The sequence below is a fragment of the Lagenorhynchus albirostris genome, chromosome 11, assembly GCF_949774975.1.
Source record: "Lagenorhynchus albirostris chromosome 11, mLagAlb1.1, whole genome shotgun sequence".
Classification (NCBI taxonomy): Eukaryota; Metazoa; Chordata; class Mammalia; order Artiodactyla; family Delphinidae; genus Lagenorhynchus; species Lagenorhynchus albirostris.
Genome location: NC_083105.1, coordinates 78714236 through 78727108, shown reverse-complemented (window position 1 = coordinate 78727108; position 12873 = coordinate 78714236). Strand labels below are relative to the sequence as shown.

At 38.5% G+C, this 12873-nt stretch overlaps 1 protein-coding gene across 2 annotated transcripts in view; it reads right to left on the bottom strand.

Moving 5' to 3' along the window:
• Positions 1–12873, bottom strand: part of DENND5B (DENN domain containing 5B) — a 205946-nt gene that overhangs the window by 23261 nt on the left and 169812 nt on the right. For both annotated transcript variants that reach the window (XM_060166609.1, XM_060166610.1), the window contains one exon: positions 8113–8194. In XM_060166609.1, the coding sequence (XP_060022592.1) occupies positions 8113–8194 (82 nt within the window). The remainder of the gene's footprint in view (positions 1–8112; positions 8195–12873) is intronic.

Below are 12873 nucleotides of genomic sequence, written 5' to 3'. Positions count from 1 at the left end.
AATGCGTGAACTCAGATATCTTTGCTACCTAATCTTTAAAAAACAAGTTTTTAAGTGCCCATAGTGAAAGAAACCGAAGTTTAGAAATATTACTTGGGTGTTTCTCTTTAAGGAAAAGCATCTACATCAACTATCGCGCTAGCAACTAGGGATTACAATGAAGTACTTGCCAAGAACTTGGAAACAGAAATAAGCCCGTGCACTGAGAGTTAAAGTAAACGTATCAAGAATAAGAACAACAATACATATAAAGTTATCTTAAAGAGGCAGAATGAAGCAGAGAGAAGGGAGAGAGAACCACGGGCAGTGTTTCTGCAGGGCCTTTCTGAGATGACATCAGTCCCCTTAGTATGAGGATCAATGGCATGGAGCTGGGTGATCAGGCATCCGTATCTCTGCTCCTGAGGACAGCAAGTAGACTTCTGATTTTGATCGAGCTTCCAGGCAGAGCCTATCTTTATCAATGAAAGAATATCCAGTCCTGGGGCTTCCCTGGTGGCGCAGTGGTTGAGAGTCCGCCTGCTGATGCCGCGGAGCGGCTGGGCCCGTGAGCCATGGCCACTGAGCCTGCGCGTCCGGAGCCTGTGCTCAGCAACGACGGGAGAGGCCACAACAGTGAGAGGCCCGCATACCGCAAAAAAAAAAAAAAAAAAAAAAGAATATCAAGTCCTCTGGTTAAGGAAATAATAAATTGGTTTAACTGGCTTCCTGTGACCATGCCCTTACCTGGTCATAGATGACTAGACAAGAGTGGACAGATGACCCAAGTTCAGCCTATTATTATTATTTTTTGTATGATCAAGCAATTCCATTTTTGGGTACACACCCAAAAGAACTAAAAGCAGGAACTCAAACACATATTTGTACACTCACATTCATAGCAGCACTATTCAAAACAGCCAAAAGGTGGAAACAACCCAAATGCCCATCGATGAATGAGTGGAATAACAAAATGTGGTATATACATACACCGGAATACTATTCAGCCTTAAAAAGCAAGGAAGTTCTGATACATGCTGTAACACGGATGAACCACAAAAATACTATGCCAACGAACTAGACACAGAAACGAACTAGACACAGAAAGCATGATTCCACTTATAGGAGGTACCTAGAATAGTCAAATTCACAGTGACAGGAAATAGAACAGTGGTTACCAGGGGCTTGAGGAGCTATTGTTTAATGGGTACAGAGTTTCAGTTTACAATGACAATAAGTTCTGGAGATGGATAGAGGTAACGGTTGTACTACTGCAAATGTACTTAATGCCACTGACTATACACATAAAAATGGTTAAAATGGTAAATTTTATGAGATATATATTTTACCTCATTTTTTAAAAAAGCCATAGGAAAAAAAAAGAAAAAAAAGAAAAAAAAAGAAAAAGAAAAAAAAAAAAAGAAGAAAAAAAGAAAAAAAAGAAAAAAAGAAAAAAAAAGAAAAGAAAAGAAAAAAAAAAGCCATAGAAAAATGTTAGTGGTAGAATCTAGGTTGTGGGTATATGGATGCATTCATTATAAAATCTTTTGACTTGGCTGTATGTTTAAAATTTTTAATAATAAAATCTTAGGGAAAAACCCTAGGAAGTCAGCTTATCTTTTCTCGGCAATGCCTTTCTACTATACTAGACACCTTTTCAAAGCAATCAACCAGTTAAGTTTTATTAAAAGTATCTATCATTTGGCTAAAACATCACTTTAGGGTACCCAGGGGTCTCTTTCAGGCAAAGTCTGAAAATTAAAAGCCAAAGTAACCCTTAAGTGAGAAGTCATAGGAAATCAACTTTTTGTTGAGTATCCTGAACAAATATAGACTATTCAAGGTTATACTAAATTATATTTAGGGTGATGTGCACCCATGCACTACTGCCAACTTGTTTGTGCCTAGTCACACCTGGCATTTTTTCTGATGACAAGGCAAAGGCTGAGAACTTGAATCTAGTTAGAAAGAGACATGAACTGTGTCAGGAAACCTTAGTTCTAGTTCCATTTCTGCTGTTAGTTGGCTACATATATGGTCTTAGACTTTATCTGCCTGCGCCTGAGTTTCCACATATATAAAAGGAAGAAGCTAAGCAATATGACTTCTCAAGTTTCTTCTATATTCTAAATTTTAAATTGATTAGTAAAAAGTACCTCAGCAATCACCACCTTTCTAAATCTTCAAAACTGTAACCAATATAATTCAGTAACAGTTTGGCTATAAGGAGATATATATATATATATATATATATATATATATATATACGTATATATATGTATATATATACACACGTATATATGTTAGATAAACACACACACACACATACACATGAACACACACACACATTGTCTTACCCACACTCAAAGAGATTAAAATATGGCAAATCCTTCATTTAACAAATATTAATTGAGCACCAATTATGTGCCACTCTGTTAACACTAACTTGCAATTCAACAGTTTCACATGTGAGATAGATTCCCTTCTCTCATGAAGTTCATAAGTAGCATTAGAAAAACAAACAAGCAAATAAGTGCTATTATGCAAAGAATTAAAATAAGGGAATTTGAGAGCCTGCATGCGGCAACTAAGGAGACTGTGAGCCGCAACTAAGGAGCCTGACTGCCACAACTAAGGAGCCCAGCTGCTGCAACTAAGACCCAGAGCAACCAAATAAATAAATAAATATTTTTTTTAAAAATAGGGGAATTTGAAAGAGAGTGACTGGATTGCTGCTGTAGACCAGGTGGTCAGGGATGGCTAGTGGAAGGAAGTGACATTTGAACCAAGATGCAAATGCCAAGAAGGAGCCTTAGCTGTGGAGATCCTATGGGGGTAGGACTCAGGGAAAAGCTATCAGGTGAAGGGAATGGGTAAAGAAGGCCCCAGGGCAGGAAACAAGTTTGGCATGCTGGAGGAAACAAAAAAGAGAGAGTGATAGGAAATAATACTGCAGTCAGACAGGCGTCAGATCAAGTAGGGCCCTGCCAGTCAGGGTAAGTGATTTGCACTTTATTCTAGGATCACCATATTAGCAGTGAGGAGGATGAATTACAGCAGGGCAAGCACTGAAATATGCGGAACATGATGTAATCCAAGAGAGAAATTTTAGGGGCTTAGACTACAGAGGTCACAGCTCACTGATCTAACATTCAAAGGAAGAGGTGAGCAGCAGCTGTACCAAGAATTATACCCCTGGATAATGAGCTATCTACTCTGGGACTTCCCTGGGGGTCCAGTGGCTAAGACTCTGTGCTCCCAATGCAGGGGGCCCGGGTTCATCCTTGGTCAGGGAACTAGATCCCACATGCCAGAACTAAGACTTTGCATGTCACAACTAAAAATCCCACGTGCCGCAACTAAAGATCCCACATGACACAACGAAGATCACTGGTGCCTCAACTAAGATCTGACACAGCCAAAAAAATTTTAAAAAAAACAACAGGGACTTCCCTGGTGGCACAGTGGTTAAGAATCTGCCTGCCAATGCAGGGGACATGGGTTTGAGCCCTGGTCCAGGAAGATCCCATATGCCGTGGAGCAACTAAGCCCGTGCGGCACAACTACTGAGCCTGCGCTCTAGACCCTGCGAGCCACAACTACTGAGCCCGCATGCCACAACTACTGAAGCCCACGTGCCTAGAGCCTGTGCTCCACAACAAGAGAAGCCACCGCAATGAGAAGCTCGCGCATCGCAACGAAGAGGAGCCCCTGCTCGCCGCAACTAGAGAAAGCCCGTGCGCAGCAATGAAGACCCAGCGCAGCCCAAAACAAATAAATAAATTAATTAAAGTAAATAAATTAAAAAATAAAACAAAAAAAACAACCCCCAGAAAACAGTATTTTAAAAAAATAAGCTATCTACTCCATAGCTATAATAATAACAGCCCTTAGACATTTACTTTGTACCAGGCCTGGTTTAAAAAAATACGCGGGCTTCCCTGGTGGCGCAGTGGTTGAGAATCTGCCTGCTAATGCAGGGGACATGGGTTCGAGCCCGGTTTGGGAAGATCCCACATGCCGCGGAGCAACTAGGCCTGTGAGCCACAACTACTGAGCCTGCGCGTCTGGAGCCTGTGCTCTGCAACAAGAGAGGCGGTGACAGTGAGAGGCCCATGCACCGTGATGAAGAGTGGCCCCTGCTCGCTGCAACTAGTGAAAGCCCTCACACAGAAACGAAGACCCAACACACCCAAAAGTAAATAAATAAATAAATAAATAAATTTACTAAAAAACAAACAAACCAAAAAAACGCACACACACACATTTTTTGGAAATAATTTGATTTACAAAAATGTTCTAAAAGTAGTACACCATATGCTAACACATATATATGGAATCTAAGAAAAAAAAAAGGTCATAAAGAACCTAGGGGTAAGACAGGAATAAAGACACAGACTTACTGAGAGAACAGACTTGAGGATATGGGGAGGGAGAAGGGTAAGCTGTGACAAAGTGAGAGAGTGGCATGGACATATATACACTACCAAATGTAAAACAGATAGCTAGTGGGAAGCAGCTGCATAGCACAGGGAGATCAGCTCGGTGCTTTGTGACCACCTAGAGGGGTGGGATAGGGAGGGTGGGAGGGAGGGAGACGCAAGAGGGAAGAGATATGGGAACATATGTATATGTGTAACTGATTCACTTTGTTATAAAGCAGAAACTGACACACCACTGTAAAGCAATTATACTCCAATAAAGATGTTAAAAATAATAATTAAAAAAATTAAAATAAAAGTAGTACAGAGTTCCTGTATACACAGCTTCCCTTAATGTTAACATCTTACATAACCAAACTAAGACATTCACATTGGTACAACACTATTAATTGAACTACAGACTGATTTCACCAGTTTTTCCACTTATGTTCTTTTTCTGTTCTAGGATCTAATCCAGCAACCCTATTGCACTTGGTTGTCACCTCCTTAGTCTCCTCCAATCCATGATATTTCCTCAGCCTTTTCATGTCTTTATGACTTTGATACTTTTGAAAAGTACTAGTCAACTATTTGGTAGAATGACCCCCAATTTGGATTTTTCTCACGTTTTCTCATAGTTATATTGAGTTTATGCATTTATGGTAGGAACACTGCAGAAGTGATGTTCTCTTCTTGGTGTATCATATCGGGGGTACATTACTAGTTTTGTCTTATTACTAGTGATGTTAACCTTGATCACTTGCTTAAAGAGATGTCTGCTGGGTTTCTCCACTGTAAACTTACTAGTTTTTCCTCTGTAATTAATAAATTCCTGGGGGAGGATACTTTGAGACTATGCAGATATTCTGGTTTCACCTTAGACCCTTCAACCACTAATTTTTCTACTTCATTCTTCTACGTTTATTAATTGGAATGCTTCTGTAAAAAAGAGCTGTCCCATTGCTTTCATCTATTTATTTAATTAGAATAGGCTCTTGGATATTTATTTTATGGGTTATGCTCTATTACTACTGTTATCTATTTTGTTGCTCAAATTGTTTCAGCTTTGGCCATTTGGAGCTCTTTCAGCCTGGCTCCTATGTCTTTTTTTTTTTTTTTTTCTATTTTTTGGCCATGCCATGTGGCATGTGGGATCTTAGTTTCCCGACCAGGCATCGAACCCACTCCCCCTGCAATGGAAGCTCAGTGTCTTAACCACTAGACTGCCAGGGATGTCCCTCCTATGTCTTTATTACCTGATCCTATACTTTCTGAGCACTTCCTTACTTTCTGGCCTTACCAAAGATGCACTAAGTTCATCCTATATTTTCCCTTCCTTAGTCCTGGAATCAACCACTTCTCTAGAGAGCCATGGTTCCTCTCATTGGAGAATGGTATTTGGAAACCAATATGTGGGCACTAGTTGTGCTCATTGTTACTGGGGTATTACTACTTTGAGGCCCTCTCAGTGGAAAGAGCTTGGAATTATACCAGTTGATTGCCAACGGTAGGAAACTGGGAGAGATGTTGATGCGAAAGGAGTGATGGAACTGTTCTGTATCATGATTGTGTGTTTATGAAAACATATAGAACTACATACCAAAAGAGGATGAATTTTACTGTATATAAATTTAACCAAAACCCAAAACAAAAACCACTAGGATGTGGAGGGAACCTCAAACGGAATACAAGCTAACAAATAACCCTAACACTATTACAAATGAATAATACAACCACACTGAAGGGACTGGAGAAAAAAAGAACTAAACTAAGTTTTGGAAAACAGTATTTTGACTGGATACTGAAAGGCTAATGACAAAGAAAACTGGAGCTGTGCACAGCACTAAACTTAGCTAGTAACCTTGCTCCTTACAGGGGCTGGGGTAGCAATTCCGAAAATACAGGTTGCACAAATAAGTGAATATGTTGCAGATAACGAGAGCCAGGTGTCTCATAGTTGGAGAAAAAAATTACGAATAAGGGAGAAGGCTAGAATGGTCCCCGTGGTACTGAACTGGAAGCAGAGATATCATTATGAATTTATGGTCTTAAAAAAATTAACTGTGTGTATGTGTGTGTAAAAATACATATACATACATATAAATAAATATAGAAACAGAAATAAATATAGATGTATGTGTATGCGTGAGTTCATAAACATAGATTTATTTCCAGGCCTATTTTGAGTGCTTTACACTTATTAACTCACTGAATATTTACACCAAAATTTTAAGAGAAACACTATTATTTTACAGGTGAGATAACTGGGACTATAAGGAACTACCCTTGGCTATGGAGCCTAGTGAGTGGCAGAGCTAAAATAGCAACCTTTATAGGCTGGTTCCATAGCCTGAGGTCTTAACCAGCACGCTAGACTGCCTCTTATAAAGTGAAGGGAGTTTACTGAAGCCGGACATCCCTCCCCACAAAAAACCAACAACATGAAGCAGATGAAAGTAAATAAGCAGGAACCTGGAAGGAGCGGGGCAGCCTTATGTGACGTCACCATCTCCTAATTAGGTTTCAGAAGTTTGGCCCTGAGGTCACCACTGCAAAGCTTTTGACAATCATCCCCTTAAAGTGATGGCTACTGTGAAATCACTGCAGAACAGATGTGGTCTTATGCTTCCATTAAGAGAGCTGGAGTGCATTTTCCCCTCAAAGTTACAACTATTCATCTCATGCTGACCATTAAAAGGAATCATAAGCTACATGAGGACAACTACATTACATCTATCAAGGAATAAGGGCATTTAAGACACAAACATAGGAATTGATTCAGATAACAAAAGCCAACATTTACTGAACTCTCAGGAGGACCCGAGTACTTCTTGAAACTTTTTAGTGTAATGGACTAACTAGTTTAATTCTTATGAGCTAGATAACTGTTCTTATCTCTATTTGAGAGAAGGAAAAACTGAGGCAAAGAGAAGTTACAAAAAGTGCCTAGGATCACACAGCTAGTGTGAAGCCAGGATGTGTCACCACTGTACTATGATGCCACTCATAAAAGTTATGCTTTTCACTTGTAAGCCTCTGACAAATCAAATAAACATCAAGTTAGTATTAAAGCATACCACAAAAGAAAAATTTCAAGCGTTATAAATGTTATAACTTTCCCTTTAGACCCACATATTTTAAAAGCTGACTAAAATGTACCCAAAATGTTTAAAAGAAAAAAGCCTCTGCCTTCCTCATTCAATAAATCTATTTTAGGTATGTTGATGCCTTCTAATGATTTCTAAAGCCAGTAACTGCATGTGATAATTCTCAGATTTGCATTTGCTTCAAAGAAAATCTACCTGTCAGCGATTTTTCTGCTAAGTAACCTGTCATTATTTGCAGATTTTTTGGTTTATATTTGGGGGCAGAAGGAATTCAAGGAGATTAAAAAAAAAAAGAACCAAAGAAATTGTAAAATAATTTACAATTTAAAATAGGGCTATTTTAAAATTTTTAAATTAAATTTACAATTTAAATTTACAATTTAAAATAGGGCTATTTTAAAATTCTTCTCACTTGCATTTTGCCTTTGGATTTAATGTCAGGAAAACACATAATAGTATAAAAGTAAAATAAATAAGATTATAAAAAAGGTTTTCTTCAGAATACATAAGCAAAAAATACCATAGCCACAGTTATTTGAGCAATTTAAATGAAAGCCATAAATATTTCAAAGTTATTACCATATGCTAGCACATATATCAAATACCTCATGTCTTGGATAAGAGAGACCCTGAGTGTTGGCAACATAACTCCTGAGTCAGATTTTCTTCTTTCTGGTCCAAGGGCAACTATGTAGAAAAATATCAGCAAAGTATTAGAAAAATAACAGTAAAGACTTAAAAAAACTACATGGTTCACATTCCATAAATAAATACTTTGAAATTATTTTGATGTGAACAAATTTTAAAGACAACAGAAAAGCTCAAGTTTGTTTACCTGAATGTTCCTACTTTATTAATACAGTAAACTAGTTATTTTCTTTCTAGTTAATATGGGGCTGTATTTGAAAATTTTAAATGAATCATAAAAGCCCACTTAGCAAGTAAGACAATGTGCGCACATTTTGGCCAGAAGGGCCAGTCACTTTCTAAAGTTATCATTCTAATAGGTCCAAATAATTACAGGAAAGTAATGTCTGTAAATTAACCTACTAAGTACGTGAACTATCTCTGGGCTTGTGAATTACAATCATACAAGTCCCCTTTTGAAAGAGGGTTTAAAAAGAAAAACCTAAGAGTTTGGATTCTTTAGTCTGATATAAGTTTCTACTTCAAAATTCAGAATCCAAACTACAGTATGTTTATCATGCAAAGTGAGTAATCTTAACGGACAGTTAGAAGTATAATGTCTATGAGCCATTCTCCTATGAAGTCTGAAGAGCTAACATTTATAAAAGGAAAGATTATTCTCTTATATAGCAATGGCTAAACAATCAATTATTGGTTAATATGTTGTAGTTGGAGTGCTCAATCTCACTTTAAATGAAATGCTGTGGAGTTTTGTCCCCTTTCTTTATTTCCATTTTCCCACCTGTAGATGAAAAGTAAATTGCAACATCACACTTGGCAAATGCATTGATAAAATCAGAATTTAGAATGTGAGTTTTCGTTGTATATTAAACTTGCATTTTCTCAGTTTTTAGATCCATTCTACTTCGGGGGGCTAGAATACAATATCTGAACACATAAATATACATGAAGCTGGCACTGAAGGAAGATAGGGAACATTTTGGTGGATTAGGATCTGCAAGTTTTTGGCACTTGGTGAAAGCAGCTGGGCTGATACTTGGCAGGTATAAATGAGCACTGATGGGGTTGCCAAGACAAAGAGAATGCGGCCAGACCAACCCAAAGGCAGTCCTTTTGAGGGCCTTCCCTACCAAGCAGGTAACAAATAGGGCATTTGTCTTGGCAGTTTGGGGAGGGAGTTTTCAATGGGTCACTGAAAACACTGGTTCATCTTGATACCCAAGAGGTAACAGACACCGAAGACATTGTTCCACAGACTTGCAGGGAATGTGCTGGTTGTCTTCCTGTCTGAGACTATCATCACTTAAGTGTGCTAATTAATGAAAGCACATCTCTCTTTTGGGGGAGAAAGTGAAATACCTCAGAGAATGCCTCTACACTCCAGATGATTAGCCAGCATAAAAGATGGCCACACACGTAATAAGAAATGGGTCGAGGGACTTCCCTGGTGGGGCAGTGGTTAAGAATCCGCCTGCCAATGCAGGGGACACGGGTATGATCCCTGGTCCGGGAAGATCTCATACGCTGCAGAGCAACTAAGCCTGTGCGCCACAACTAGTGAGCTTGCGCTCTAGGGCCCGTAAGCCACAACGGCTGAGCCCATGTGCCCACAACAACTGAAGCCCGCACACCTAGAGCCTGTGCTCCACAACAAGACAAGCCACAGCAATGAGAAGCGCACACACAGCAATGAAGAGTAGAGAAAGCCCGCGCATAGCAATGATGACCCAACAGACCAAAAACAGATAAATAAATGAATTAATTTTTAAAAAATGAAATGGGTTGAGAAGAGAAAAAGAAAAGATCATGAGGCAGGAGAAAGGAGCTGAGACCATAATCTGACAACTTGGCCAGAAGAAGACATGACAATACAAGGAATCATGCCTCAGGGAGCAGAGAACAGGTGAGAGACTTAATAAAAGAGGAGTCTGACATTTAAAGAAGCGGTAGCAACCACAATGAGAGCACTCACAGGCCTAACCATGTTCTGGGAATCCTGTTTTGGAATCTTGTATTCTAGCCACCCTTCACTGATCAATATTCCTTAAACATGTGATATACTTTTTCATGTCTCCATGCAATTCGTTAAAGTCTCTGGTTCATCCTTTAGTGATTCTGTATCTTTCTCCTTGTTTATAGCCTATTTATCACTTCAGATTGAGAGCAGTATAGCTTCATGGTTAAGAACATGGCTTTCTCAAGCCCTACAGAGAACTTAATAGCTCGCTGACCTTGGGTTGGTCGTTTAACCCCTCTATGGTCTGTTTCTTCATCTGCAAATTGGGGACAGTCACAATACCTACCATATTCAAATAGATGAATATGAATATTCAAATAGCACTTATAATAGTGCCTGGCATAAAGTAAGTTCTCAAAAAAAAAAAAAAAAGGAAAGAAATTTAGCTTTAATTTTGCCTCTGTGTGAAATTTTTCCTGAATATTCTCTTTCCCCTAGGAACACTGTTGGATAAGTCATTCCCTCTCTCTCATGGGACTTGTAAAACTGAACCTCTATCACAAACTTACCACAATTTAACACTTCTGTTACTCCTATTAAATTATACGCCTCTTGAGGCTTGGTCATATCCTATTCTGAGAATATCCAGAGGGCCCCTCAAAATGCACAGCAAATACTCACTAGGAAGATGAGATTATTTAGGGCCAGATGGCAGAACCTTAAATGACAAGTTAGAAATTTACAGAAATCCTAGGGAGGGGAAAGAAATTTTGAAAAGAAATGATATGCTTCTCTGTGCTTTTCAGTTAGTTAACTAGAGTGATAGTGTGATGGTATAAGGGCTATAAGGGAGATGAGCTAGAAGTTGTTCCAAAGGCCAGCCTGTGGATGAACTAAGACAGTGTCAGCCAATGAGAATGAAGAGGAGAAATATGCAGTGGACTTAAATGACTGGATTAAGGGTAAGCAGGACTCAAGAGTCACAAACAATAGTAAGTATGAATATAAACTGTATTAATATATACTATCCCATAGTTAAAACTTTCCTTAAAATTTTTTAACCTTAATTTTGCAAATGAAGAAACTGAGGCTCAAAGAGGTTAAGAAACCTGCCCAATCATATCCATTAATTAAAAGGGGCAGAGTGTTCTGATGTCACGTCCAGTGGGCTGTTACATTAAGGATGACTTTCTGGCTTATAGTTTGACCGACAAGAGGGTACTGATGTCATTAAGTGAAATGGAGAGAAGAAGGGAGAAAGCCTGACTGGGACAGTAGGGAGAGGTGCTAAGATAATAAGTTTGTTTCAGGATGTGTTGAGTTTGAGGTCCCAGTGGGCTATGGACGTCTAGGAACTAGGGATGGAGATAGAGATTTATGAAAAATCTGCTAATGGGATAGTTGGATGATAACATCGGATTAACTGTCAACAAAAAAATGCTGAAGTCCTAATGCCCAGTACCTCTACCATAAATGCCTGTTGTTTAAGCCACCCAGTTTATGGTCCTGTATAATGGTAGCCCCAGGAAATTAATACAGTATTTTATTAGTAACTTTGGAGGAAAGTTTAGAAGCCTGTGAACAAAAATCCAGATTAGGAATAAAGGAGTAAGGCCATACTTTTTATCTAGAGATCTAAAATCTAAGAAGTTTCCATGAAGTCTACTCTAGCCAGAAGAGAAATTTATGAACTATTTAAAAATGTGTATTTCTATTAGTGTGTGTGTGTATATATATATATATATATATATATATATATATATATATATATATTTTGCCACACTGTATGACTTGCAGGATCTCAGTTCCCCAACCAGGGATTGAACCTGGGCCACAGCAGGGAAAGCCCTGAATCCTAACCATTAGGCCACCAGGGACTCTCTCTATTAGTATTTCTTAATTCACTATACTCAAATGCAATAGGCTACTTTCTCCTTCAATATAAACACTCATGGATTTAATACTCAGCCTTAGGAATTCCTTTGTTTTCTGCCTGAATCAATGTTACTGCATAGACAGCAAGTTTGTAGAGCGCAGATTGCATATATTATTTTTATAGAGCCATTTATAGTCTACAGGCAGGTAAGTAACTAAAGGAAACTTTGATGAAGATAAAGATGTTTAAAGAGTGACTCCAAATTCTTGGCTAGATCCAGAATAACTGTTTAAAATGGTATTTCCACTCCCTTCTGCACCCTACCCCACCCCCTATGTCTAAGCTGGTCAACATTCTTAAGGGTAGAAACTTTGGGGTGATATGTCAACAACAGTCCTCTTTCTAGAATCAATTGCATTCTGAGATCTTTTCTCTAAAATAGGACTTTTAACTGCTAGGTACAATGACTTGGTCAAAATTTGACTAGGTCAAAATTAAGACAGTTTTAAAAGACATGGAGGAAACTTAAATGTGTATTACTAAGTGAAAGAAGCCAATCTGAAAAGGCCTCATACTATATGACTTCAACTATATGACATTCTGGATAAGGCAAGACTATGGAGACAGTTAAAAAGATCAGTGGTTGACAGGGGTTAGAGGAGAGGGAGGGATAAATAGGAGAAACACACCATTATTAGGACAGTGAAGGTACTCTATATGATACCACAATGGTAGGTCCAAATACATTAACATATATTTGTCTAAACCCACAGTCTGCACAACACACCAAGAGTGAATCCTAATGTAAATAAACTATGGGCTTAGGGTGACTATATGTCAATGTATGTTCATCAACTGTAAGCAACGTACTACTCTGGGGGAGGA